We start from the raw sequence: 27,444 nt of genomic DNA on the forward strand, positions 1-27,444 counted from the left end.
AATTTTTCCCCTCCACTGTGGTACTCACAGTGGTGCAGTCTTTCTGGTAAGCAATTAGGCAACCTTTAGGATTTTTAAACAACATAAGTTGTTTATAAAGTTTAAAATAGGTTATTTTTCATATTAAGATAAAAGCTTCTGTTTACCAGACATATAAAGAATGCAAAAGACAACTTACAAATTGGATCAGGAAGATATTTTCAATATATGTAATGAACAATGAATTAATATCAGAGGCATATCAACAACTCCTTCAATTCAGTCAGTAAAAAAACAAACATCTCCCTCTCCCACAAAATGAAAAAGGCAAAGATGTAAATAGGCAGTTACAGAAGAAGAAGTAAACAAAAAAAATGTTCAGCTGGAGGGCATGCCAATAAAGTCCACAATGAGATGGTATGTTTTATATCCATTTAACTAGAATTTCAAGTATACTAAGTATTGCAGACGCTTTGAATTCATGAGATCCTCTAAACTTCACTGGTAGGAGTGTAAATGTATACAACCTTTAGAAAGCAACTTGACATTATCTTAAATGTTAGCCACATACCTACTCTATGACCCAGCAATTTCATTTCTAGATATATATCCACCACAAGTTACTGAATGTGTATAGCTGCATTCTTCATAACAGTAAAATCTAGAAACAACCAGAATATGCAATTAGGTGAAAATACCACAATGTATTTTTCTATTTTCTTGGTATATCCATGTAACAGTACATTATACAGCAGTCAAAACAATGAATTTCATGAGTTGTGTGCAGCAGTGTGAATGTTGCATTTGACTGGGTCCTCCAAGAAAATTCCCGGGTTGGACTAATTTTCTGAGGGGAAATGCCTATGAGAGAAAATGTGGAGAGAAGTCTGGGAGAGCCATCAGACTGAGATGCCAGTCTGACCTCATGAAAGAGGAAGAAAAATAGGTTGAATGGCAATGAACTAGACAGCCGTGAGGTCTAAGGAAGATTTGACAGGGTCACCTAGGTGTATTGGGACCAATGTCAGCTGTCAGGGGAGCCCTGAGGCTCCCGGGAATGGAATGGGGCTGCCTCAGTGACTCTGCCACACTCAGTCACTGGCTGGGCCAGTGTCCCAGGGAGCAGTGGGAAGTGTGGCCTTGGTGCAGCTCCACAATGGGCAACAGTGCAGAAGCTGGGACCCTTGGTCAATTACACTTGCAGTCTCACGTTCACCACAGATGCCTCAGCACTATAATGATGAGTTTTTAAAAAAAGGTTTGGCTAGAGAATGGAAACAGGGGAGAATGGAATAAGAAAAAATCTGTGCTGTGGGCCATAATAAGAACACTGGTCTTTATCTCAAGAGAGACCTTTGTGTGAAACTTTGAATGGGGTTTTCAGAAGGGAGAGTTTACATGACACAATGTCAATAACTTTCAGTAACTTAACTCTGGAGGATAGGGTTCCCTGCTGTATCTGCTATTGAGAAGGAGAGACAGTTGAGACCATTTGCCAAAGTGTTTATCTGAACACAAATCTTTCAAGATGTTCCTTTGAAAAAGTACTACATGTAAATAAATTCTATTTCCAAGCTGTGGGGTTAATGTTCAGTGAAATATTTTCAGGGTGGTGTAGACAGTCTGGATTCATACATGAACATAAGTACCATGGATAAAAAGGAAACCTTCCATAAACATAAGTTTTCAAAATATGGATGGTAACAAGCAACCAGCCAAAAAAACCGTAACAGCCTCCAGAACATCAATGTGTTGAAATCCCACAGTTGACAACCTGAGAACCACTGGGCCAGATGCCAATAAGAAGAAAGTTGTTGAAGATGTCTGGATAAGGGATGGCTTAGCAGCTCCAGGGATACTATGTGGATGTACTCTATTCATTCCAGCCTGTTCTCTAATGAGTGTTTCAAGAGAGATAGTCAAAAATGTTCAGTAGTATTCTGCAAAATAGAAAGCACTCTTCAAGGGCATGAACCTTTACATTCAATCTCATGGTTACTTTGATCTATAAACTGTGGGTGTAATTTGTGCAAGATTGCATAGACTAAACTCTTCTTTCTCAATGCTAAGTCCATGAAGAAAATGAGAGTCAGGATATTCACAGAAGAAGGGCTGGAGCTCATAGTTGAAATACGAAGAAAGAATCAAAGATTGCACGGGGGGCCCATGATGGCAGGTCCAGAGGCTGGAGCAGAGGGCAAATGTCGTAGATCAGAGGGTGAATCAGGTATAGAAAGAAATGTGCAGAGTGTGTCTCAGGCTGCAGAAAGGAGGTGGTAACCCAGGCTGACCAGGGATTGAAGTGGTAGAATGGAAAGGCTGGAGAGGACTCATAGATCAGCTGCTCCTAGTCACTTGTTTTATGGATAGAACTCTGAGTTACTAAAGAACTTCTCCAAAGTTACATACCCAGAGGGTCGCTGAACCAACACTAGAGCCACGTGCTTAGCCCTCACTCCAGCTTATGTGGGCCAAGTGCTAAGAGTGTTGGCAAGCCTGGCAGTGCAATAGCAGCCTTTTAAATAAAAAACAAAATTAAAGTCTCTGGAGGCTAAATGTTAAAGAATATTTTTATTCCTTAAGAGACAATAAGAGAGGCTAAAATTTTAGATGTACACAGAACTGGGAATAGAAAATGGGTTCCTACAATGAGCTATCAAGCATTCTTTTTCCCATTTACTTATAAAAATATATATGAACTGCTGGTTCTGAGCATGATCAACTAAGTACACTCAACCGTATCTCTCCTAATGCCTACAACTAAAAACTCTGGACAAAAACATGTAATTCTACTATCAGAAGTCAAATTAGATGAGAGTAGGCAGTGAGGGTTAGGGTTACTGAACTTGAGAGATGACCTGGGGTGAATTTTTTAAAGGTTTTTTATTTTGTCTCTTTTTTTGCCTCCTACATACCCTGACCTTGATGTTAGAGCAGTCTGAATCTTGGAACTGCCAATGGATGCAGAGACTTTAAAAACAAACAAATAACAACAAAACAGCCAAGTAAACACTAAGTCTCTGGAAAGGAAGGACCTGACAGGACAAACCTTTTGACATTATCAGCCTTTTGTCAGGTAAATACCAGCAAAGAATTGGTATCCCTCCCCCTCCCACAGGTAGCTACTGTGGTTGGTCCCTGAGGGCTAGAGTCCTGTTGACTCCCCTGCCCTGTACCAGGCAAGTGCCAGTCAAGCGGCAGAGCTCCCTGTCTTCCTATTGGCACCAGAGACCCTAAGGGTGGTTAAAGCCCTAGCTTTCTAACCAGAACACCAGGAAGGGGAAACCCTGCACAAAGTGGGATAAGAAATTCTGCAGAGGAGGGAGCCGGAGAAAGGGACCCTTTGAAACTAGGTGGGAAGTTCCAGGCTCACCGGGGAATCAGCACAGTAAAGCCTTGGAATGCTCAACTATGGGTAGACCATTGCTCAGTTTTCAGACTGTCAGCTGGATGGTGTCCAAGCAGGGTGGATCAGAACAGCACTGTAAATGCTTTAAAAACTAAATTGACATTGAATCGTAGCCCACAGAAAGCAAATCAGGTTGTAAACCTAAGCAGTTTGCCTACATGGATAGAAAAAAAAGATAATACTTTCTAGAAGACTTAAATAGAACTCAGAGTTACATGCCCTATTGTTCAGCATGTTCAAAATGCAACCTAAATTTACTCAACACACCAAAGACCAAGAAAACCTAAACAACTTTCAAAGAACAGCAACAGAAGCCAACATTGAGATTACAAGTATCAGACTTAACCATGCTTCAAGAAGTAAAGGTAAATATTGTTTAAATAAATGAAAAGATAGACGTTTACAGCAAAGAAATAAAAGCTACAAAAGAAACAAAATGGAAATTTTAGAACTGAAAAATTCACCAGAGAGACTCAATAGCAGAATGGAGATGAACTTGAACTATAGCTTACAACAAAAACAAAGCTTAACTCAAAATGGATCATAGGACTAAATGAGCTAAATTTTTTGAACTAATTCATTAATTTAGAACTATATGTAAAATTAATTCTAAAACTTATGGAAGAAAACAGGAAAAAAACTTTATGGCTTTGGCTTAGGCTAAGAGATCTTAGAAACAGAAAAATAAGGATAATTTATAAAGGAAAACATGGTTAAATTTGACTTTCTCTGCAAAGGATATTGTTAAAATCCTATAAAAAGGTTGGCCATAAACTGGGAGAAAATATTTGCAGTCACGTATAAAACAGAGGACTTGTATCTAGAATACATAGAGAATTCAAGATTTAGTGATTAGAAACACAGTCTATTTAAAAATGGTCAAAAGATTTTGTTGGACATCTCACCAAAGAAGATAGATGGATAGCAAATAAAATGCTTATGATTAATGAGATTAATAACATGGATGAAATTTGTTTAAATATAATTTATTAGTGAAATGCAAATTAAATGACAATTTTAAGTGATGGTGAGACTATAAATGAACAGAAACCCTTGTACATTGCTGGTGGGAATATAAAATGGTACAGTCACTCTGAAAATTCTTTGGAAGTTTCTTATAAAGTTAAATATACATTTATCATATGACCCAGCAATCCCATTTCTAGGTATTTATCCTAGAGAAATGAAGACTTATATTCACACATAATCTGTACTTATATATTCATTAGCATTATTCATAATCTCCAAAACACTAGAAACAACTTAAATAGCTTCAATGAATGAACAAATAAACAAATTGTGATCCATCCATACAAAGGAATATTACTCGGCAATAAAAACAAATGAACTATGATTACTGCAAAAGCATAGGTGAAGTCAAATGTATTGTGCTAAGTTAAATGCATTATGAAAGATCTCAGTATCAAAAGGTAACATACTATATGATTTCATTTATATGACACTCTAGAAAAGGCAAAAGTGTTCAGACAGAACAAACCAGTGGTTTCCAGGAGTTCTGAGTGAGAAGAGGATCTAAGTAAAAAGTAAAAAGATACAACAGGGGGAAATTCTTTAGGGAATGCCAATTGTTTTATGTTCTGTCTGTAATGCTGGTCATAAGAATACATGCATGTATAAAAAGGTATGGACTTGTACATCAAAAACTAAAGAAAAGTTTATGGAGTTTTAAATGTGTACCATAATCGCTAACAATAAAAGGATTATTTAATCTTTTAAAAGGGAATTAAAATGCATTGTGTAAAATGTAACTTTTTAGATTTCCATGAGTCTTGTTTTTGTTCCAAAATTGCCCCACATTCTAATCAACTTAATCTATAAGACTTTTATCTGCTGGCCTATAGTGGGCAAGGGGAAGAAAGGGTCTAGTTTGTGATGTTAATGGAAGAAATAGTAGGTGAGGACTCAGAGAAATGAAGTTTGATTAGAAACTTTAAACATTTCTGTTTTCACTCATGGTTGGTGCTGACATGTAATTTGAAAACACTGAACAGATGCTATGACTGGGAACAGCCTGGTCCAAGCACCATCTTGCCCAGACAGTCGAGTCAGAGGTTCAGCAATCCGGTGGTTGCTTAATGCTCCCTCTGTCTAGTTTCAGCTAGCGTTGTATTTGGGTGAGGCAATGGTTAGAATAAGGAATCACACAAATCAAATGTACATTCAAATATGTTAAGTAAATGTGATAAACGTTCTTTATGTCTAAAATAATCAAAAGAGGGAAAATGGGTAGTACTGACCAGCTAGCTATAAGAGAATAAGACAAATGTAAAAGAACTAAGCAAATACCTCATTATAAAATTTAATACCCTAATATCCATTTCTGTCTCTCAAAATTGCTCAGATTCCAGGTTAGGAGTCTTTAACCTTAATCTTAACCTTACAATAGCAATGGGGTTTACTACATGGAAATTCAGGCAAGTCTAGGCTGTGAACAGACTATATTTTGCTTTTACTTAAAGTGAGACCGACTCATTCACCAAGAAAAATTAAAAAAATTAACTGGAAAAGTACAGGTGTGCTTCCCAAACCACACACAAAGAGCCCCTTCCCTCCCACAATTAGAGGACACAAAAACCCAGATGACCAAAGAGATTTAATACTGCTGCGATTATTTTCATTTCAAAAGGGGTTCACTTAAAATATTAACTCTGGTAGTTCCTTCAAATGTGGACCACCTCTGAGGCACTTAGATGTCTTTCATAAATCATTAAGCACTGAGCTGAGGGCACGCAGTGAGGGAGAGCTCAGAGTCCTTGCCAGCTGCCGATCAATAGAAGCAAAGATGCATCACCTCTGAGATGACGCTCTGAGTCCATAGGAAACGTGCTGATGATTTATACCCAGTGCTTTAGAAACTGTGCCTATGGGATGAAGAAAGTGGTATCCAGAATGTGGAGGTGAGAAATTGTTCCTCCCAAAGTGAGGTGCAGGGTGCCATGAGAGAATCAGCAATATCCTGTCACCTCTGCCATTTCTCCCCTCTCCACTTAAAGGGCCTAAGACTGGAGATGACAGGTATTGGTGAAGCTCAATCCATTCTGCCTCTGGGCCTTACTTGCTTATTAGAGAAGACTACAATTTCATTTCAGATTGTCAGTGCAAAACCTGTTGTCATATTTCATGTGTTGATGTTAACTCTGCTATGAAATTAGCATACTCCAGAGCTGGCTCAGTATGCGTAAATAGCCATTTATTAGATGCAACCTGTAATCTTCTGACTGCTGTGACCCATTCTGTAATTTTCCCTCAGCTGACAAAAAATGAAGAGCGTATTTAAATTTGTTATGTGATTTAAAATATGGGTGTGGATTCAAAAACCTAAGCCCTTCAAGAAGAAATCAGGGAATTATTCCATTAAATTTTAAGCACTTGTTCATTTGTTTTATAATCATACAAAAATCCTGTGGCCCACCCTGGCTGCATAGCTTGGTTGGTTACAGTACCATCCTAATATGCAAAGGTCGCACATTCAATCCCTGGCCAGGGCACATACAGAAACGGATCGGTGTTTCTGTCTCTCTCCCTTCTTCTCTCTCTAAAAATCAATCAATAAATAATAACAACAATAAAATCTTGTGGCCCCTTTACTGACCTCTGTCCACAAAAGCTAGCTGCCGCTAACCCAAGCCAACAAGAGTCCCCAGTTGGGGGTACAGAAAATGGAGAGACTTTATTTAGGCGACAGTTTGCAAACTGGGGTTATGCAGTCTCCAAAGGAAAGGGAAAGTGCACTCACCTGGGACAAAGGGAAAGTCTGATTATATTATATACTAGAAAGCCCAGCAGTCATACGAAATGACCGCTGTTCTAGATATTATAAATTGTAATTAAAATGATTCGTGCAAAGGTGTCTGCTAATTCAAACTGAATTACCCAGGGCAGGCGGCGAGGACGCCCCTTTGCTTACTGCCCCACAGGGTTTCCCCCTTCTACTTGCTTAATTGCTTAAAGTAGAGTGCAATGAAGGAAACCACTGGCGGTACATTTCTTAAGAGCCACCGCTAGCTCAATAAATAAAGGTGATTTAAATAATAAAATGTTAATTCACATGTCAAAGATCTCTTTGTACACAACATTTCTTGTGTAGATCTTTCCATCATTTTTAAGCTTGCCTTGCAGAGGACCATCAATTATTTTTAATTTTACGTCTGTTCTTTCATGAACTCTTGAACAGGCAACATAAAGTTGACCGTGTCCAAATGCAGGATCAGGTAAAAAAAATGCCAACACGCTTAAGTGTTTGGCCCTGAGTCTTATTGATCGTCATAGCAAAGGAAAGTTTTACAGGAAATTGTCTATGTCTCAATTGAAATGGCAACCCTGTTTGAGATGGAGCCAAATCAATTCTTGGAATGACATGTATTTCACCTTTAGAGGAGCCAGTCAAAGACTTAGCTATTATGACATTATTTTTCAATTGGAGAACCTCTAGTCTTGTACCATTGCAAAGACCCCTTCTGGTGTTAAGATTTCTTAACAGCATAATAATTGCTCCAATCTTTAACCTCAATTTGTGAGGTGGCATGCCAGAAGGCGGGACTATTTGAATGCCGTGGCAACTTCACCCCATTGGCTAGTACAGTTACGCAAGCAACCAATAAGCTATTGGCAACAAACAGACACTTAAGTCGCATATGATAAAGTGCCCTCCCTGGTCTCTGATTGGTCCATTTTTATGCAAATGAGGAGCCCAAATTTACACAGCTTGATTCCTCCAAATAGCACTGTGATAGGTTAGAATTTAATCTCCTGATTGGTTGTTACAGATCTATTCTGATTGGTTAACAGAGATGCAAATAAGAATAGAGCTGTGCAGCTCTGATTGGACAGGGCAAGTCTCACCTTATTGGTTGAAATACTATTCCAGGAACTCTTTCATTAGGGTACTCAAGGGACAGGAACTCAGTGCAGGAGGCTAGCAGCTCAGTCTATGGTTTATACCTGAATGCAGTGTTTGTGTGTGAGAGGTTTCTGTCAGCAATGGCTGCTAGACTCTGGCTATAGATTTGAGTTCTATTAAGCACAAGGAGTCCTTTTGGAAGATATATTTCTTCTTAGGGTTAACACTTTTGACACACCTTCTCACTTGTTGACTCTCTTTATCAATTTCTTCCTTTCTAACTGGCCCATCACCCATTTATGTGCTCCTTCCTTCACACCCACCAGCACATGCACATTTCTTTCTATACATGCCTATAAAATGTATCTGTAAGCTCAGAACCTCATTGTACCTATGGACATATTGATGTAAGCTTTAACCACTGAATTATTTTCTTTTCCAAAGAAGCCAACATTTCATGAAATATTACTGAGTGCCAAACATTATGTACTAGATTCTTTACACATGTGCTCTCATTTTATATATGAAGAGGCAGAGATTCAAAACATACTGTGTCTGAGATTATAGAGTTAACAGGTAGAGTTAGGATTTGAACCCAAGACTAAAGGATTGTATTCATTTCTTGTGGCTTAAACCAAAGAAGTTTGTTCTCTTACAATTCTGGAGGCCAGAAGTTTGAAATGAGTGTGTCAATTGGCCACGCTTCCTTTGGAGTTCTTAGGGGAAGGTCCATTCCTTGCCCTTTTCAGCTTTTGGTGGCTGTCAGCGTTCCTTGGTTTGTGGCCTGCTTCATCTTCTCATCATCCTCAGTGTGTGTGTCATTCTTAAAGTTCTCTTTGCCTTGCTTTTAGAAAGGATATATGTGATTGCATTTAAGGCCCATCTGGATATACCAGGATATGCCCCTTAACTTAATGAAGATACTTAATCACATCTTTTGCCACTTAAAGCAACAATTACAGGCTCCAAGATTTGATGTGTTACCTTTTATGGGGGTGGCTATTTTTCAGCCTGTCACAGACTCTGAACCTGTCAAAGTCTTGATTGACTAAGATCTTCATGATAAATCTGCATAAAAATTGCTTGAGCTGAGAGAAGTGGAGGTAGGGCTGCTTAGCCTGTGAAATGTAACTAGCTCCTTAGGCAGTCTTCACTTACTTAAAATTTGCGGGGACATGGAATTCACAAACTCTTAGATTCAAACATGAAAACATCAAGGAAAAAAGATCTCAAGGTATCTGGGAAGATTAATGAGGCAGTACTAGCCACAATCACCTTAATAGAGATTAGTTAATTAAATTAACCCTAGTAACTTCAACTCTGCTGAACACCAGAACTTTTTTTTTTTTTTTTTTTTTTAGATTTTATGTATGGGTATTTTTAGAGAGGAGAGAGACTGAAAGGTGGGGTGGGGAGTGGGGAGCATTTACTCGTAGTAGTTGCTTCTTGTATGTGCCTTGACAAGGCACTCCTGGGGTTTTGAACTGGTGACCTCAGTATTCCAGCTTGACACTTTATCCACTGTACCACCACAGGTCAGGCCAGAACATTTAGATTTTTTAAAAAATGTAGTATTTAATTAATTATGTGTAAGTTTTATCCACATAACAACTTTTAATGCATGATTATCACAGAAGTTAGCTATCTGGCCTTCTTCTTACAGGTTTAGCTTGTCAAATTGGCATTTCTTGATTCATTTGTTTATTGTGCCCATGTCCCTATGCTGGGAACAGTTCACAATATTTTATTTTTCTTCCTGGAAAAGACCTTTTTGTAACCTTTCTAAAAATGTTTATTTTTCAAAGAATTTTATGTCAACATTAAAGAATATTTTTGAAAGGATAAAAAAAATCACCCATAATCCCACCAACCTAGCGAATGAGTTTTTACAAGAGGAGAGTATTATAATCTTATTGAATATCAACTGCATAAAGTCACAGCTTGACTGTATGCAAAAGAGAAACAGGACAATATTATTTTTAGTTGTGAGACATATTTTAATCGATTCAAGAATCGATTAAAGCACTTAGGCACCATGGCCACCGTCTTATGAGTAAAGAGATCCTTGTCACACCCTGGCACCTGAAAATGTTAATGCTAACAGATGTGATAGAGTGATGTCAAAGAAATGGTGCCGTGAGGAGTGCGACCAACAAATCTCCCCAAAATTTCAACAAGTTCATCAACCAGAGACAGAAAAATTCTATCCTTGGAGCATCTGGGAGTCCCACACACTGAAAACGAAGTGCTATCAACAAGACCACCCTCATATGCCATTAAGAAAAAGGAAATCGAATATCATGAATACAAAAGATAGAGAAGTAGCACAGATAGATGTGGAAAAATCTATGGAGAAAAAAATTAATATATTGGAATCCTTGGAGCTAAATGACAGAGAATTTAAAATAGAAATCCTAAAAATACTCAGAGATATACAAGAAAACACAGAAAGGGAATTTAGGGAGCTCAGAAAACAACTCAATGAACACAAAGAATATATTACCAAGGAAATTGAAACTATAAAAACAAATCAAACAGAGATGAAAAACTCAATTCATGAACTGAAAAATGAGGTAACAAGCTTAGCTAATAGAACAGGCCACATAGAAGGTAGGATTAGTGACATAGAACACAAGCAACTTAAGGCACAACAGAGAGAAGAAGAGAGAGACTCCAAAATTAAAAAAAATGAGAAAGCCCTACAGGAATTGTCTGACTCCATCAAAAAGAATAACATAAGAATAATAGGTATATCAGAGGGAGAAGAGAGAGAAAATGGAATGGAGAACATACTCAAACAAATAATAGACGAGAACTTCCCAAGCCTGTGGAAAGAACTAAAGCCTCAAATTCAAGAAGCAAAGAGAACACTGAGTTTTCTTAACCACAATAAACCTACTCCAAGGCATATCATAATGAAATTGGCACAAACCAACGACAAAGAAAAAATTCTCAAGGCAGCCAAGGAAAAGAAGAATACAACATATAAAGGAAGGCCTATTAGATTATCATCAGACTTCTCAGCAGAAACTCTACAAGCTAGAAGAGAGTGGACCCCAATATTTAAAGTTCTGAAAGAGAGGAACTTTCAGCCAAGAATACTATACCCATCAAAGCTATCCTTCAAATATGAAGGAGAAATAAGAACATTTACAAATACAGAAAAGATGAAGAAATTTATCACCAGAAAACCCCCACTCCAGGAAATACTAAAGGGGGTTTTCCAACCAGATAAAAAGAACAAAACAAAACAAAACCACAAGTAAAAGCTCCACCAAGAACACAATAAAACCAAATATAAACTGTGACAACAAAAACAAAAAAAAAAGGGGGAGAGGACGGAGATCAACAGTAGCAAAGGATGATGGAGTGCAGAAACACCCATAAGATAGGGTACTACAATGAATATGGTAGGAACCCTTTTCATTACTTAATGGTAACCACCCTTGAAAAAACCACCACAGAATCACATGACTTAAAAAAGGTAGCAACAGAGGAAAGAAGTATGGAATACCAACAAACAAAAACAAATGATAGAAAAAAAAAGAGAAGAATCAAACAAGACACAAAACTAACAGAAAGCAATTTATAAAATGGCAATAGGGAACCTACAAGTGTCAATAATTACACTAAATGTAAATAGATTAAACTCACCAATAAAAAGACACAGAGTAGCAGAATGGATTAAAAAAGAAAATCCAACTGTATGCTGCCTACAAGAAACACTTCTAAGCAACAAGGATAAAAACAAATTCGAAGTGAAAGGCTGGAAAACAATACTCCAAGCAAATAACATCCAAAAAAAGCAGGTGTAGCAATACTCATATCTAATAATGCTGACTACAAGATAGCAAAAGTACTCAGAGACAAAAATGGTCATTTCATAATGATTAAGGGGACACTGAATCAAGAAGACATAACAATTCTTAATATATATGCACCAAACCAAGGAGCACCAAAATATATAAGACAGCTACTTATTGACCTAAAAACAAAAACTGACAAAAATACAATCATACTTGGAGACCTCAATACACCGCTGATGGCTCTAGATCATTCATCCAAACAGAAAATCAATAAAGATATATTGGCCTTAAATGAAACACTAGAGCACCCAGATATGATAGACATCTACAGGACACTTCATCCCAAAGTGACAGAGTATACATTTTTCTCTAGTGTACATGGAACATTCTCAAGAATTGATCATATGTTGGGCCATAAAAATAACATCAGCAAATTCGGAAAAATTGAAATTGTACCAAGCATATTTTCTGATCATAAAGCCTTGAAACTAGAATTCAACTGCAAAAAAGTGGAAAAAAAATGACAAAAATGTGGAAACTAAACAACATACTTTTAAAAAATGAATGAGTCAAAGAAGAAATAAGCACAGAGATCAAAAAATATATACAGACAAATGAAAATGACAATAGGACATATCAGAATCTCTGGGATGCAACAAAAGCAGTAATAAGAGGGAAGTTCATATCACTTCAGGCCTATATGAACAAACAAGAGAGAGCCCAAGTAAACCACTTAACTTTACACCTTAAGGAACTAGAAAAATAAGAACAAAGATAACCCAAAACCAGCTGAAGAAAGGGAATAATAAAAATCAGAGCAGAGGCCTGACCTTTGGTAGCACAGTGGGATAAAGTGTCGATCTGGAACACTGAGGTCGCCGGTTTGAAACCTCGGGCTTGCCCGGTCAAGGCACATATGGGAGTCGAAGCTTCTTGCTCCTCCCCCTTCTCTATCTCTCTGTCTCTCTCTCTCTCTCACTCTTCTCTCTCTAAAAAAAAAAATCAATAAATAAAATATTTTTTAAAAAATTTTTAAAAAATCAGAGCAGAAATAAATGAAATAGAGAACAGAAAAACTATAGAAAAAATTAATAAAACAAGGAGTTGGGTTCTTTGAAAAGATCAACAAAATTGACAAACCCTTGGCAATACTCACCAAGGAAAAAAGAGAAAGGACTCATATAAACAAAATCCAAAATGAAAGAGGAGAAATCACCACAGACATCATAGATATACAAAGAATTATTGTACAATACTACGAAAAACTATATGCCACCAAATTCAACAATCTAGAAGAAATGGATAAATTCCTAGAACAATACAACCTTCCTAGACTGCTGAACCTTGTAGAAGGTGTTGGAGAGCAGAGCTATCACAGTTCTAAGCAGTGAGTGTGCCTCTGTCTGAGCATGGTCCTTAGCCCTCCGCCCCCTCCCATGTGGCTAGAGGCATCAGACTGTGGAGGTCACTGCTCTTAGCTCTTGGAATCACACACTCATCCAGATTCTGGATACACTCCGCTTTGCTTGTGTTGTTGTCTTTGACGGACAGGCCACTGTTATCTCCAACTACTGTGATGCTCCCCTGTGTTAAGGCTCAGCCCAAGGGAATCTTCTCCATGTACCTCATTCCAAGACTCCTGTAATTTGTTTTCAACTCATCTTCTCTAAAATTGAATGAATGTTGGCATCAGCACGGTACAATTTAGTTAACATATAGTGCCTCAACTAGGTTTCTGTTTCTTTTTTTCACAGGACTGTCATAACTGAATCAATTCATTTGGTGAAGTCAGAAACCATGTGTTCATTATTCAACAAGTAAGCATGTGTTGCCCGAGTACAAGACATCAGGCCCATACCAAGCATTGGAAGAACAAACAGTGATTGAGATACAAGTTCTCTCCCTAAGGAACTCACAGTCTCTTAAGTAGGGGTGACAGGTATGCAAGACAGAGAGTACACAAGAAGATCTATTAAAGTCTAAGAAGAAAATATTAAAATTTTAATATATCTAATTTTTTTTCTGATATTTTAGAAACCATTTCTCTAAAGAAAGAAACTAAACATTACTAGTCTCTAACCTATGGATTGATCCTGGTTCCCCTGGCTGATGTTATGTCATATAGTCTCTATGTCCTGTCTTCAGGGCAGAGTGGGGGTTCTCAAAGTTACCGGGGTTGACAGTGGAGACCTCTGCCATTTAATCACTTTCAGTGTACTATGATATATGCCAGTTTGAATGTGCTTGGTTAATAGGATGTGCAATTGTATTATCTAGCTTTATTAACCCTCACAGAGACAAGTGGCTGAAAAATAATTCATTTAAAGATACCATAAATTAAGCACGATACTGATAAAACAAGCAAAAGAAACTAGCAACTGTCTCTCTGCTGTTAACGTGAGCCATTTACAAGCCAAATTTCAATGTTTTAAAAATGTTGATCTGAACAGATCCAACAAGAACATGTCCAAAATTTTAAATGATCACAATGTTAGTTAATTAGCAATAAAACTCAAACTGAGAGTATCTTTTATCTTGGAATATAACTGATAGTTTAGTGCTAAGAGTTTTAAAAACTAAACATGGAGTTTCACTTTTGCACAGGTTGCGAAGAATATTGTTCTTATCCTAACAATGAGAAAAATATAGATAAGAAAACAAAATCATAACTGGTATTTAATCTATGAGAGAGCTGAGGTCACAAGACAATGGAACAACCTGAGTTCCAAATCCTTCCAAGGAGAGATGGAGGACACAGCCTTGCTCACCTGTGGCAGAGAATGAGAAAGAGGTACAATCATAGAATAAGTGGGGAAGAAGAAAGAGCTACAGTTTAAAGGAACTACCAAAGGCCAAGTGTGGGCTACCATGGCAGTCTCTAACAGTCAAAGCCCCAACCAAGGGGCATTCATGCCCCTTCACAAGCTTGTATCCTTGAATCTCTACTGAGAGCTCATGAAAAGGATTAGGGGTCGAGCAGGTGCACAGAGATAACCGGCAGGTGTGGGAGTCTTGTACAAAACACCAAGCACTTCCCCTTTAGGCAAAAGCTTTAAGCTTCTGAGGGAGGGGCAGCAAAGACTGTTGCCCAAAGCACAGGAAAAGATGTCTTGAGAAGAAGGAAAGACACATCTCTGAGAAAGAAGCACGCAATCATCCTGGGCCAAAGATCCTAAGCTACTAGTAAGCAAAAGTTTCTGATCACTGGGGCAGGAGGAGAAAACTTCCTGCCCAACATCCATCACCAATGGCTTAAAATAATTTTAAAAAACCTAACAATAATAAATACTAGTAAAGATAGGGAACAACTGGAGTGTTGCTAGTGAAAATGCAAAATTGTACAGCTAGTTTGTGAAACAGTTTGACAGTTTTTTATAAAGTTAAACACTCTCCATACAACCCAACCATCTCACCTCTAGTTATTTACTTAGGAGAACTGGATACATCTGTCCTTGTAAATAGTTGTATCTTCACGATTATGTCAGATTTATTAGCTGCATTCGTAGTATCCAACTGGAAACAACCCAAGTATCTATTGATTTTGTGAATGGATCACCAAACTGCGCTACCTTTCATCCAATAGACTACTACTAGGCAATAAAAAGGGAATGAACTACTGACACATACAACAGCATGGATGAAATCTCAAAAGCTTTATGCTAAGTAAAGCCAGACTCAAAAGTCTGGATACTATGCAATTCCATTTTATAACATTCTGGTAAAGGCAAAGCTATAGGGACAGAAATCATGTCAGTGGTTGCCTTTTGGGTGCAGATAAAAGACAGGTATATAGGGAACATTACAGGATGATGAAAATGTTCTATATTTTAATTATGTTGATTACATAAATGTACACATTTGTCAAATGCACAGAACTGAACAAATACCCCTGAGTTTTACTCTATATAAATTATATTTTGATGAACTGATTTTAAAAATTAAGTCTTCAAAACACAAAAGCAAACTCTCCAGTTTTTCGGTGATGTTTAAAATTATGCTGTGTTCAATCTAGTACTTCTAAACATTTCACTAAATGATACATGTTTTGAACTTTTTTTGAGGTTTTTTTAATTATTATTTTATACCAAATGCCAAGTGCTCTTGGAGAGACAGCTGAACTGCATGGGCACCAATAAGGTGACAAAATATAGTAAAATGGAATCTCATTTTGCCAAATTCTATTGACAGAGACATGAGAAGCATGGCTGAGGATTTGAAGAAATGAGTATTAGACCACTTTATGTAGTGATGGAAATTTGTATTTAGTTGGATGAAAGTTATTTCTAACATGTTGCAGGTCATGGTACTTTATAGATTCTGTTTCCATCATGAAATACATGAGGAACTTCTCTTTTTAAGGGGGCATCAAAGGAAACGTGTATGGGAGAAAATACACTCAAAGTTGAAATGATCTTTAATAAAAGAATGACTTATGGAAAAGTGTGGAGGTGGAGGTATGGACGAAATGGCTGCTTTAGCTCAAATAAAAATAGGGTCTGGGGCCAGAGAGACCATCACAGACATAAGGTATTCACTAAGTAATTTCTATGCAAGAATTTTCCATAAGGAAGTTGAAGCAGATGTGTAGAGGATGTACCCAGGTAGTTACAGAAATATGAATTCTTTAAAATATAGCTGAATCTTTGCAATAAATGAAACCGAAAGAGACGATGAAATTCTGCTGTTCCACGAAGCGATATGCTGGTTAGCACATGCTAAAGCACTTAGAACTGTCGGACTTAAAGATAAGTGTTCCAAGTTTATTTTTCTTTGGTAACAAAGGGCTGTCAGTAATATGCTACTAGCAGATTAAAAAGCAAACACACACACACACACACACTTGATGTATCTCTTTAGGTAAAGTATATATTTTTTAAAGAGCTAAATGATTACTTTCTTTTTTTTAGAGCAAGAGAGAGACAAAGAGAGGGACAGACAGACAGGAAGGGAGAGAGATGTAAAGCATCAACTCATAGTTGTGTCAATTTTAGTTATTCATTGATTGCTTCTAATACATGACTTGATGGGGGGAGGGGCTCAAGCTAAGCCAGTGGCCTCTTGCTCAAACCAGCAACTCTGCGCTCAGGCTGGTGAGCCCGTGTTCAAGCCGATGAACTCAGGGTTTCGAACCTGGGACCTCAGCGTCCCAGGTCGAAGGTCTTTCCACTATGCCACCATCTGGTCAGGCAAATGGTTACCTTTTTAAAAAGAAATTTGCTACATTTTGAAATTTTTCTAGTGTTACAGGATTTTTGCTGCTCAAAATAATGGAAATTTACCATATATTAAAATATATCTGAACACTTAAAACACTTGGAAATAAAAAATTTCTAAACTGTTTAAAATTTTCCAAATACAGAGTTTCAGGGCTTAAAACCACTTGTTAAAAAAGAAAAACTAATTCACATTAAAATTTGCTAACAAAATTTTAACAAAACTTTGGCATATTTGCAGATAAGACAGACAATGGGAATCATAATTTAGTTAACACAAGCAATGATGAATTCTATTTGGACCTTTGAAATTTTGCATTACATCTTTTTCTGCTACATTAGCCATAAAACTAGATTCTAAATAAATTGTGTGTCAAACCAGATCATCAAATCATGTTGTCATAAAGGATTAAGCAATAACTGCAATAAAATTAAGATTATTGTTCTCAGAAACAATATATAAGGTCTACTGGAAAGTTCTGTCCATTTTTGGAATAAAACAAAATACAAATTTTTCTTACCGTCAATAAACTTTATTAAATAATATAATTGCCATTATTATTAATGATTTCTTGCCAGCATGAGGGCAATTTGTATATCCCATTTTTGAAAAATGTTTTATCTTTTGATGCGAAAAATTGAACCAGTGCTTGTTTGATATCTTCTTCATTTTTGAATTTTTTGCCCTTCAAAAAATTTTGTAAGGACAAAAACAAGTGATAGTCGGAGGGTGCTAAGTCCGGGGAATATGGTGGACGCGACAGACATGCTTCTGTAGCATTTCTTCCTTGTTGAAATTCGTAAAAATTACAGTGGTGTAAATGAACTTTATCAGTAGCCATGGATACACTATGGCTTCACACATAAGACTAACGTGAATCAACTTTGTTTTAGTTAATTTGCTACATCAGAATGTATACATTAAGTGATAAAAATAGAGAGGCAGGCTCTGGCTGGTTGTCTCAGCGGTAGAGCGTCGGCCTAGCGTGCGGAGGACCCAGGTTCGATTCCTGGCCAGGGCACACAGGAGAAGCGCCCATTTGCTTCTCCACCCCTCCGCCGCGCCTTCCTCTCTGTCTCTCTCTTCCCCTCCCGCAGCCAAGGCTCCATTGGAGCAAAGATGGCCCGGGCGCTGGGGATGGCTCTGTGGCCTCTGCCTCAGGCGCTAGAGTGGCTCTGGTCGCAACATGGCGACGCCCAGGATGGGCAGAGCATCGCCCCCTGGTGGGCAGAGCGTCGCCCCATGGTGGGCGTGCCGGGTGGATCCCGGTTGGGCGCATGCGGGAGTCTGTCTGACTGTCTCTCCCTGTTTCCAGCTTCAGGAAAAATAAAAAAATAAAAAAAAAAAATAGAGAGGCACACATGCGCCAAATAAACGTGCTTACGTGTCAAAACTTGTGATAGAAATGGACAGAACTTTCTGGTAGACCTATTATCAATAATACCTTGTGTTGTTAATAAACAAAATTATTTTATAAATATTATAAATTTTGTGTTTAGCCTCATTTTAAAATATCTCTTTGTGTATGCTTTATAATATACTGTATCAGGATATGCTAGTACAGTGATACATGTATAAAGTTCTTTAATAATAAGCATACATACCCTATATATGCATGCTCAAAATGCAAAAGGTGGCATTTTATGTTTTGTGTGTATGTATATTTCACCCTCAAAGTATACATTTCATGTGGGTAGTCATTCTTCTGCATGAGTGTATTTGTGTAGGATACCATAACCACAGAAGCAGCCGAATTGTGGTAGCAGTTTCTATTATAAATTTAGACACCCCGTATCTACAATTTATTAGTTATGTGACCTTGAATTGATTACCATCTTCTCCATGTTTCAGTTTCCTTAGATGCAAAATTGGGACAACAATAGCACCTACATCACAGCTTTGGGATGAAGATAAAATGAGTTAGTTTGTGTAATGTATGAGAGAATACATATGGGTGAGCCCATGTTTGTGACCATGACCGTGTGTCTGAGCATATACACAAACACACACACACATTTGGGTGAATATACTGGATATGTTTATATAATACATCATGTAATCTCATTTATATGTCTGGCTCTCAATATGTATTTGCACTGAATAATAATATTAATAACTTGCCCTGACCGGTTGGCTCAGTGGTAGAGCGTCGGCCTGGCATGCAGAAGTCCTGGGTTCGTTTCCCGGCCAGGGCACACAGGAGAAGCGCCCATCTGCTTCTCCACCCCTCCCCCTCTCCTTCTTCTCTGTCTCACTCTTCCCCTCCCGCAGCGAGGCTCCATTGGAGCAAAGATGGCCCGGGCGCTGGGGATGGCTCCTTGGCCTCTGCCCCAAGCGCTAGAGTGGCTCTAGTCGCAACAGAGCCATGCCCAGGAGGGGCAGAGCGTCGCCCCCTGGTGGGCGTGCCGGGTGGAACCCGGTTGGGCACATGTGGGAGTCTGTCTGACTGTCTCTCCCTGTTTCAGGCTTCAGAAAAATGCAGGAAAAGAGAAAATAAAAATAAATAATATTAATAACTAACATGGAACATTAGTTCTGGCATTAATTTAAGCACTTCACACAGATTAACTTTTTCAACTTTGGAAAAAAACAGGCATAACATAATAAGATAACATACTTTTTATATTCCCATTTTACAGATAGAAAACTGAGGTCTGTAAAGGCTAAGTAACTCACTAGCATATGACAGAGTGAGAAAATCTGGCTTTTAAAATCTCTCATTACCACCTCCTCACTGACTTAATAGCATTATTTAATTTTCCTTCTAATTTTCCATAGTATCTTCATTTGTATGAGGTTTAGTGTTTTACAAAATACTTTCACGTACAGTAAGTCTCATAACCAGCCAGTGTAGTGAGTAAGGCAGGGCTACTATCCTCACAAGGAGAAAAAGCTAGCATAACTAAAACCATGGATGCCTTTAGGTGGAAGTGTTTCTATTTACAAATATCCTGGGTGCCTTTGTGCACAGGAAGTCATTTACCATAAACATACTGAGCATGTATAATATGTCAAACTCAGACATCAGTGTTGGGAATAGGAGCTGCAGACCTCCCCTGGAGTGTCACAGCCTCATGGGAGACATAAGTGTGGAGAAGAAGAATCATGGTACATGTCGTGTCTAGGGGAGATAGGAAGAGAGTGCTTATGGAGCACAGAAGGAGGGACCATCTGTGCCAGGGAGTTCTTAGAAAAGGCAAAGGTGGCAGCAGGGGACGGGAAGGCTTTCCTGGAAAAGAGAATGAATACATGTGTGTGAGTGTGAGTCTGTGCTTGTGTCTAGGCATCATTATATAAATATATAGTCTGAGTGTGTATCTGTTTACAAAGATAGGCTTACTCATGTATTAATTTATACACACACAGATTGTAAGTGTGCAATCAGAAATCTCAAATGGAAAAGAGAATGTGTCTGGATGCACATACACCATAGCAGAATCTAACCTGTTCTGGTATGTCCCCCATTGTCCCCTCCTTCTCCAAATACCAGGGTTCTGGTACGTTCCCCCATTGTCCCCTCCTTCTCCAAATACCAGGGTAACCAGAGATACCAGTCACTTCTCACTCTAGCAGTTGCCTTGTGAACCATGGCGATTAGCTCTGCCAGTGTTTTCAACCTGTCAGTCAGAAGTGTAGTGGTGTTAATAGAGCTCGCTCGCCTGTGTGAGTAATGGGAGGTGAGGAGTACAGGTATCTGTGGATGTATGTCTGTGTGCTCGGTTCTAGCCACGTGTTTGTGAATGAGTAGCATTGGCTGCTCCTAGCCAGACTTGAGGAAACTTCCCTTCTCCCTTCATCTGCACTACCTTGAGGAGCTCATCCACTCACCTATATCCATTGTTAACCAAGTGTGGCTGGCTTCTGCCTCTGCTTAAATGTCCTTCTGTGCTGGGGCTGGACAGAGGCAAGACTGAAAAGTGCTGGTGCCCATTTCTGGTGGAGGCACTGCTCGCTCTCACTCTTATGCCATCCTGGTCCAGAATCTCCTATAACATTAAAAAAAATGCATGCAAAGGCACACAGGACTGATGGCAGCCACCAGGAACCCAGAGGGTTACTCCCAGGGGTGGCCTAATCAATCTCCTCCCAATGACAAAAACCTGTATTTAGGGCAAAATTGGTCAAGGAGGGAAAGTGAGGACTCCTCTCTTCACAAATGTTCCCCCAGGGATTGGGGAGGTAGTTGGCAGTCAGGCTACAAAACTTTTCTTTTATGCTTGCACTATCAAAAAAGCTAAAGTAATTGCAAATAATATGTAATCGATGGTGGCTAACAATATTGCTATAAAGTGGCAATATAATTGAACTTGAACTAAATTTTCCCTTTTGTTATAAGGCATATAAATTCAGAGTCGTGGGATCGTGTAAGGCAAAGGCATTACATGCTGCTGGAATACACTGGTGATTTGTATGTGTTTACATTCTGGTCCAACGCACTGCCACACAGCGAATATTCACGGATTAAAATCAGCAAGAATGAATTGCAATAAGCAACACATGTGGAATGCCATATTTTAAGTTGAATGAATGAGTGGGTAAGGAGAAAAACAAACGTATTTAGAAAGTCCAATGGTCTCATATATAGTGATCCCTACTATTATAATGCCTGGATTCTGTTCCAGCTCCACCAGTGACAATCTATTGAAAGGCTTTTATATCATATATTGGAAAATTAGTCCAGTGGCAGGATGTTTCTCAAAAATATGAATATGCTTAATCAAGCCTTGTTGAGGTGTATTTTAAAATAAAAATTATCACTAAAAAGGGGGTAGTTAGTGTACATCTGAGTATGTTGATTGTAGTAGCATATATATTGTATATTTCCATGTTCTTGGCACCAAATATTTTTCTACTCATTAAAGGAAGATACTGGTTTTGTAATGTGCCAGGAGAATTTTTCCATAATCAATATGTTGTTTATTTGCATTTAAATACTGCATCAATAATCTGAAAAAGAAAACTAGTCTGATTATAGCTACAGATTCTGCTTAGAGGCTGAGGTTTCTATCATGGACTGCTTTCAACTGTTATATTTTATGGCACAGATTCAGTGGCAATCTGATCTGCTAAAATATTTGGGCTGTGAAAACTCCAACACTGTGACAGATGTCAAGTCCAATTAAGTGACTCATGTCCAGGTTTCTGTCCAATAGGATTTCCCATTAAATATCAATTTAGGGGGAAAAAATCCATCCCCCTTCTTAAGCCTTTATCTCTTCCACCATCTCCAGGCTGAATCAATTGGTACAAGCAGAGCCAAGGAGCCACGCACATCTCAGCCTCTTTGCTCGGGCTCTGCCACCTCTCCTGTCTTTCTCGGCTTTCCTGTCACTGTTCCTCTGGGAGACGTTCACTTTTCATCAACCTTTCTCCAAGCATCTCCAAGCCACTGACTATGTATATTTTGCTACAAGGTAAAGAAAAGACGGAAGGGGGTGGGAGGTGTAACCAAGCCTTGAAAGACTTTGAAACTGGAAATGGGTGTCTGTTTATACAACATACAAGTAAATGAGGGAAGAGGCGAGCTTAGCCCCAAGTTACAGTATTGTGTTCCTGGGAACTGGGTAGACATCAGCTGAACAAAGCCTTATCTCAAAAAAAAAAAAAAAAAATCACTTCTGAGCAAGATCGCATCTCTGCCATGCACTTCCCAGTTCGTGCTCAGACCTATTAAGGGAAGGAAAGGGAATCCTACAGGAGCAGAATCTTATCTTAACATCTTTCTTATTGATTGTTCTGCTATTAGAGAGTGGAGGAATCAGCCCTTTGATGTGATGTGTTTATCTCTGCATCTCTTTTGTTATTTATAGAGACCTAGAAGAGGAAAAAGAGCAGGAGACTTCTCAACACGTCGTGTCGTTTTGGAGGAAAAAAAATAAAAAACGAATTTCCTGAAATGTTTGAGAACAATTAAAAGGAAAAGGCGTTTTGATCTATCAACTAAGTAAACAATCATTCATATCGTCCATATCCTGAGATACTATCGTCCCTCGCTGTGGACACCGCGAGATGACAGCTGCTTTTTCATATTTGAATGTAATATATATTTTCTGCTTTTAATATATTTCGAATTTCTCCTCCCTATTCTCTGGAATTTTAACTCTAAAAGATTGAAGAAAAGATAATCGAAAAGGCTTTTACAAGGTAAGTCTCCTTTAACTAATCTCCCCCCCCCCCCAAGCTTGGAACTAAGTTAGAGTGTTCATATTGCACTTACAGTGCATTTCAGTTAATTTTTAAAGAAATAAAATACATACACGATGTATTATTTATGAATATTTTAAAAAGCTATATGGAGGAGAATTTAACGTGCTTTGAGGACAACCCAGGAACTTTTCACCTGAGCTACAACTAGATACGTAGTGGCTTATTCTGATTTTCCATTACTCGCTTATTTATTTATGCCCTTTCAAGTGGGTGTGTAGGTGCAAGTTGCTCTACTTATAAACATATCCGTTAAAAGCCCGTAGGGAGTTACATGTAGTTCACCTGGAGCATTTGTTTTTTATTTTGCCTTAGAGGACATGGTTTCCTCGCGGGGAAATGAAAGCCGTCTCGGAGCCAAATTCGCTCCTAAGGCTACGCGGTGTTAGGAGCAAATCGTACATCCCGCTTTTGTCTCTCTGGAAGCAAACCATTCCCACGAGCCCACGCGGATTTTTCCCGCAGCGACGTCGCTCGGGCTGCACACGCGGGGCTCCGGGATCGCAGCCTGGTCCTCGCTCCCGGAGCCTGCGGTCGGTGCGGGCGGCACCCGCAGGTGCCCTCTCCTCCTGCCGGCCCCGCTGCAGTAGCCCGAATTCCCCCGGAGCCCGATGATCTTGGGCTGCTCCCTTCCCAAAGGCGCGCAGTCGGGGCCCATCCTCTAGGAGCTGGGCGAGGGGACCTTTTCAGGAAGCCAGCGTTAAAAGAAAGCTGGAGGCAGACCTGCTGGGCCGTGGCCAGGCGGCCCGGAACGGCGGCTCTCGTCTCCGGACCCCCAAGCACACAAACTTTGTGGCAGTAGGTGCGGCCCGGGTCAGCGCATCACGCGCGGCGTCCACCTCCTCCAGTTGGGAGACCTGCCTTCCCCTCCTCTCCCCAGCCTCTCCTCTCGCAGCGCCCGGGCCGGCCGCATTTTCCCGGGAGTGGTCAGCAAGCTGCCGGGCGCATTGTCTTATTCCACGTCGCCGCATCCCTGGGTCCCCGATGTGTGTGGCTGTCTGTGTGACAGATGGTGCTTCAGGAGCCTGTGAGGGCATAAGAGTCACTGTTGTGTTGAAAGGAGACTCCACGTTCGTTCAGTTATTTACGATTTCGGAGAGGTGCTGGGGGGACCAAGTCGCCTTCGCGCTACGGGCCGCCTGCTCCCCGTCTGCGCGCGGCGCCGGGGTTCCTCTCCAGCACCTGGCTTTTCCTACCCCGCGCTCCAGGCCAGAACGAGGTCTGCGGGAGGGACCTCTGTCCCCAGTAAAACCCAGATGTGTTCGTCCTTCGGAGTCATTTGTCGACGAAGAAGTGAGGGATGCAGAATGGCGGAGTTAGTCTATGGCCTAAGGCAGCACAAAACCCAGGCCTCACAGGCCTGCGGTCGTCCCCCGGGCCAGGCCCACAGGCGGGGCTGGGCCTCCTGCAGGCGGGGGTGTCAGGTGCAAGATGCGGCCTGGCGGAGGCGAGACGCGCTCCCTCTCCGCAAGCCAGGTCCCTAGGGCGCTCTGGCTAGGTGTGGGGAGGAGGCTGGGACGCACGCAGGCCCTACGGGGATGCCCTCCCTGTTCCTGCTCTGATGAAAAGACCCCGATTACTTTTATTGATTGATTTTCTGACTCCCCCCTCAGCCTCCAAAATGATGCTGAGTCCGGACCAAGCCGCCGACTCGGACCATCCCAGCTCGGCGCACTCGGATCCAGAGTCGCTGGGCAGCGCAGACGCCAAAGTGCTGGGCAACGTGTCGGACCTGGAGCCGGTGGAGGAGGCCGAGGGCGACGGCAAGGGGGGCAGCCGGGCCGCGCTCTACCCACACCCGCAGCAGCTGAGTCGCGAGGAGAAGCGCCGCCGCCGGCGCGCCACCGCCAAGTACCGGTCGGCCCACGCCACCCGCGAGCGCATCCGCGTGGAGGCCTTCAACTTGGCCTTCGCAGAGCTCCGCAAACTTCTGCCCACGCTGCCCCCGGACAAGAAGCTGTCCAAGATCGAGATCCTGCGCCTGGCCATCTGCTACATCTCTTATCTCAACCACGTCCTGGACGTGTAGGGTCGGACACGCTGGCTGCGGGAAGCCGCGGGTCTGGATGTCGAGGGACCGCAACCGACCCGGGAGGCCGCTGCGGGGCTGGCGGTGGAGGCAGCGGCCCAGCGGGACACTTGTACCGGGGAAGAAGTTCTGAACGTGTTGCATTCTCTTCCATCAGCAGGGCGATGAGGGAAGGTTTCTGACTCTGGAAGGTGCGGTTGTCTGGCGAGCCCTGGAGCTTGCAGGGGGTGTTTTCCAGGCTGGGCGGACTTCCTGGAGGCTCCTGAGACGAGCTGCCTCCAGGCCTCCCCTTCCTGTGTTAGGATCCTTTGAAGGGTGGTTGCTTTAGCTCACTGCAGACTTGGAGTTCGTTCTCCTAAGTTTATCTCCCACGAATCTTCGAGTTTTGAAAAAAAAAAAAAAATGAAGACAAGTTTGGAGTACAAGCTCATAAGTTTAGACGAAGTGGATTTTTCTAATTGACAAATCACCAATTTCCTCCAGTGTAGAGATTTTAGGCACACTAAGGTGGAACAGGAAACTTCTGTTCCGATGTGAAAAGAAAGATTAGAGTCTAAATACAACAGACAAATCCTGCCTTTTTGGTGAGGTTAAAAGATACATTGAGAACAAATAGACATATTGTGGGAAGATTTGAGCTGGGTGAGATTTGAACCCTGAAGTACGACACTAACATAGACATGAAAAATCCATATTTAAATGGAAAACTTAATATCTGATTGCTTTTTCAGACAATGTGTCCCTTTATATATCCAAAAACATCTATTTGTGACCTTAAATGCGGACCCATAGGTGCAGTTAGAAGACAAACTATTTTTATTTATGTTAGAAGAAGTAGAGTATTTTTATTTATGTTAGAAGAAGTAGAGTATTTTTTCCAAGACATTTATTTTTCAGAGTGGTGATAATTTTACTTTGGATACTCTGTGCCAATTTATTTATAGTCAAGTGTTTACACTTTTTCCTGTGGAATGATTACGTCTAACTTTTTACATGTTTGTTGAGATTATACTGTGGTCTTTTTTGGCTCTAATTATATTGCACTTGCAAAACAAATTTCCCACTTCTCCCTGTTTCTAAACATATTTTATATATTAAGATGTTTGTTCTTTAAAGGTCTTTTTGTTGTGAGATCAGCAACACTAACATTTCACTATTATAGTTTTTTAAAAAAGTAAGTGTTGTTATTCTTAACTGTAGTTATGTCTGAAAAGTACTTTACAAACTGTTTATAAGGAGGGTAGCTTCTTTGTGTGTGTGTGCGATGTTTGTGTGTGTGATGATTTTAGGAAATTAAGCTATTTTCCTAAAAATATATATATATATAGAAGAATCCAGAAACTACTTTCCTCTGTGGCAACCAAAAAGAAAAGTCTATAACCTGAAAATGTTTTATGTTCTCAGCTGTGATACTCTTAAAACAAGAAGTGTATTTTAGAGACAAGGGAAAAAGAACCACATCTGCTATCCAAAGATTTTAGTCTTTTTCAGGGTTTTTTTGTGTCTGTTGCTTTATATAATGCAATATTTTGTAGTGAAAATAGATATAATCTGGTTTCTATCTGACAAGTTTTTCAGATCTCATAAATGGTGCGCTGATTTGCAAATAATAAAGGTATCAAATAAAACCTCTTCTGTATTTTAAGTATACCATCAAAAAAAATAATGAACATGCAGCAGAGCATGAAATATCTTAATGAAGTCAATTCCTCAGACAGGAACTAAAAAGAAAAGAAAAGAAAACCTTAACATATTTATGTATTGAGATATTTGATGCTCTTCCTAAACTTGAACACTCATTAGTCTATTAGTCATAGAACAGGGACATAGGAAGAAATTATAGTGTTCATATGAGCATATTATCTGAATTCTAGTTTCTTTTGCTTTAAAAGGAAATGGTAAATAAGCCAAACTCTTTAAATTAAAGTGGGGAAACTGAGGC

The 27,444-nt window shown here is 39.8% G+C and overlaps 1 protein-coding gene across 3 annotated transcripts; it reads left to right on the top strand.

The window, feature by feature from the left end:
* The first annotated feature begins 22,528 nt into the window (after positions 1-22,528).
* On the top strand, positions 22,529-25,918 carry NHLH2 (nescient helix-loop-helix 2). Of its 3 annotated transcripts, none has more exons than XM_066264903.1 (3): positions 22,529-22,683; positions 23,080-23,413; positions 25,087-25,918. In XM_066264903.1, exon 3 carries the CDS (start codon positions 25,095-25,097, stop codon positions 25,500-25,502), a length of 408 nt encoding a protein of 135 aa, XP_066121000.1. In that variant the 5' UTR covers positions 22,529-22,683; positions 23,080-23,413; positions 25,087-25,094; the 3' UTR covers positions 25,503-25,918. The 3 variants fall into 3 exon arrangements, with proteins under 3 accessions (XP_066121000.1, XP_066121001.1, XP_066121002.1); XM_066264904.1 differs by having other exon boundaries at positions 23,080-23,305; XM_066264905.1 differs by lacking the exon at positions 22,529-22,683 and having other exon boundaries at positions 22,961-23,413.
* The last annotated feature ends 1,526 nt before the right edge of the window (positions 25,919-27,444 follow it).

The sequence above is a fragment of the Saccopteryx bilineata genome, chromosome 3 (assembly GCF_036850765.1).
Source record: "Saccopteryx bilineata isolate mSacBil1 chromosome 3, mSacBil1_pri_phased_curated, whole genome shotgun sequence".
Lineage (NCBI taxonomy): Eukaryota > Metazoa > Chordata > Mammalia > Chiroptera > Emballonuridae > Saccopteryx > Saccopteryx bilineata.

Bases quoted from the DNA above. Each gene is read 5' to 3' on its own strand.
- NHLH2 (XM_066264903.1), top strand. From the start codon at position 25,095: ATGATGCTGAGTCCGGACCAAGCCGCCGACTCGGACCATCCCAGCTCG.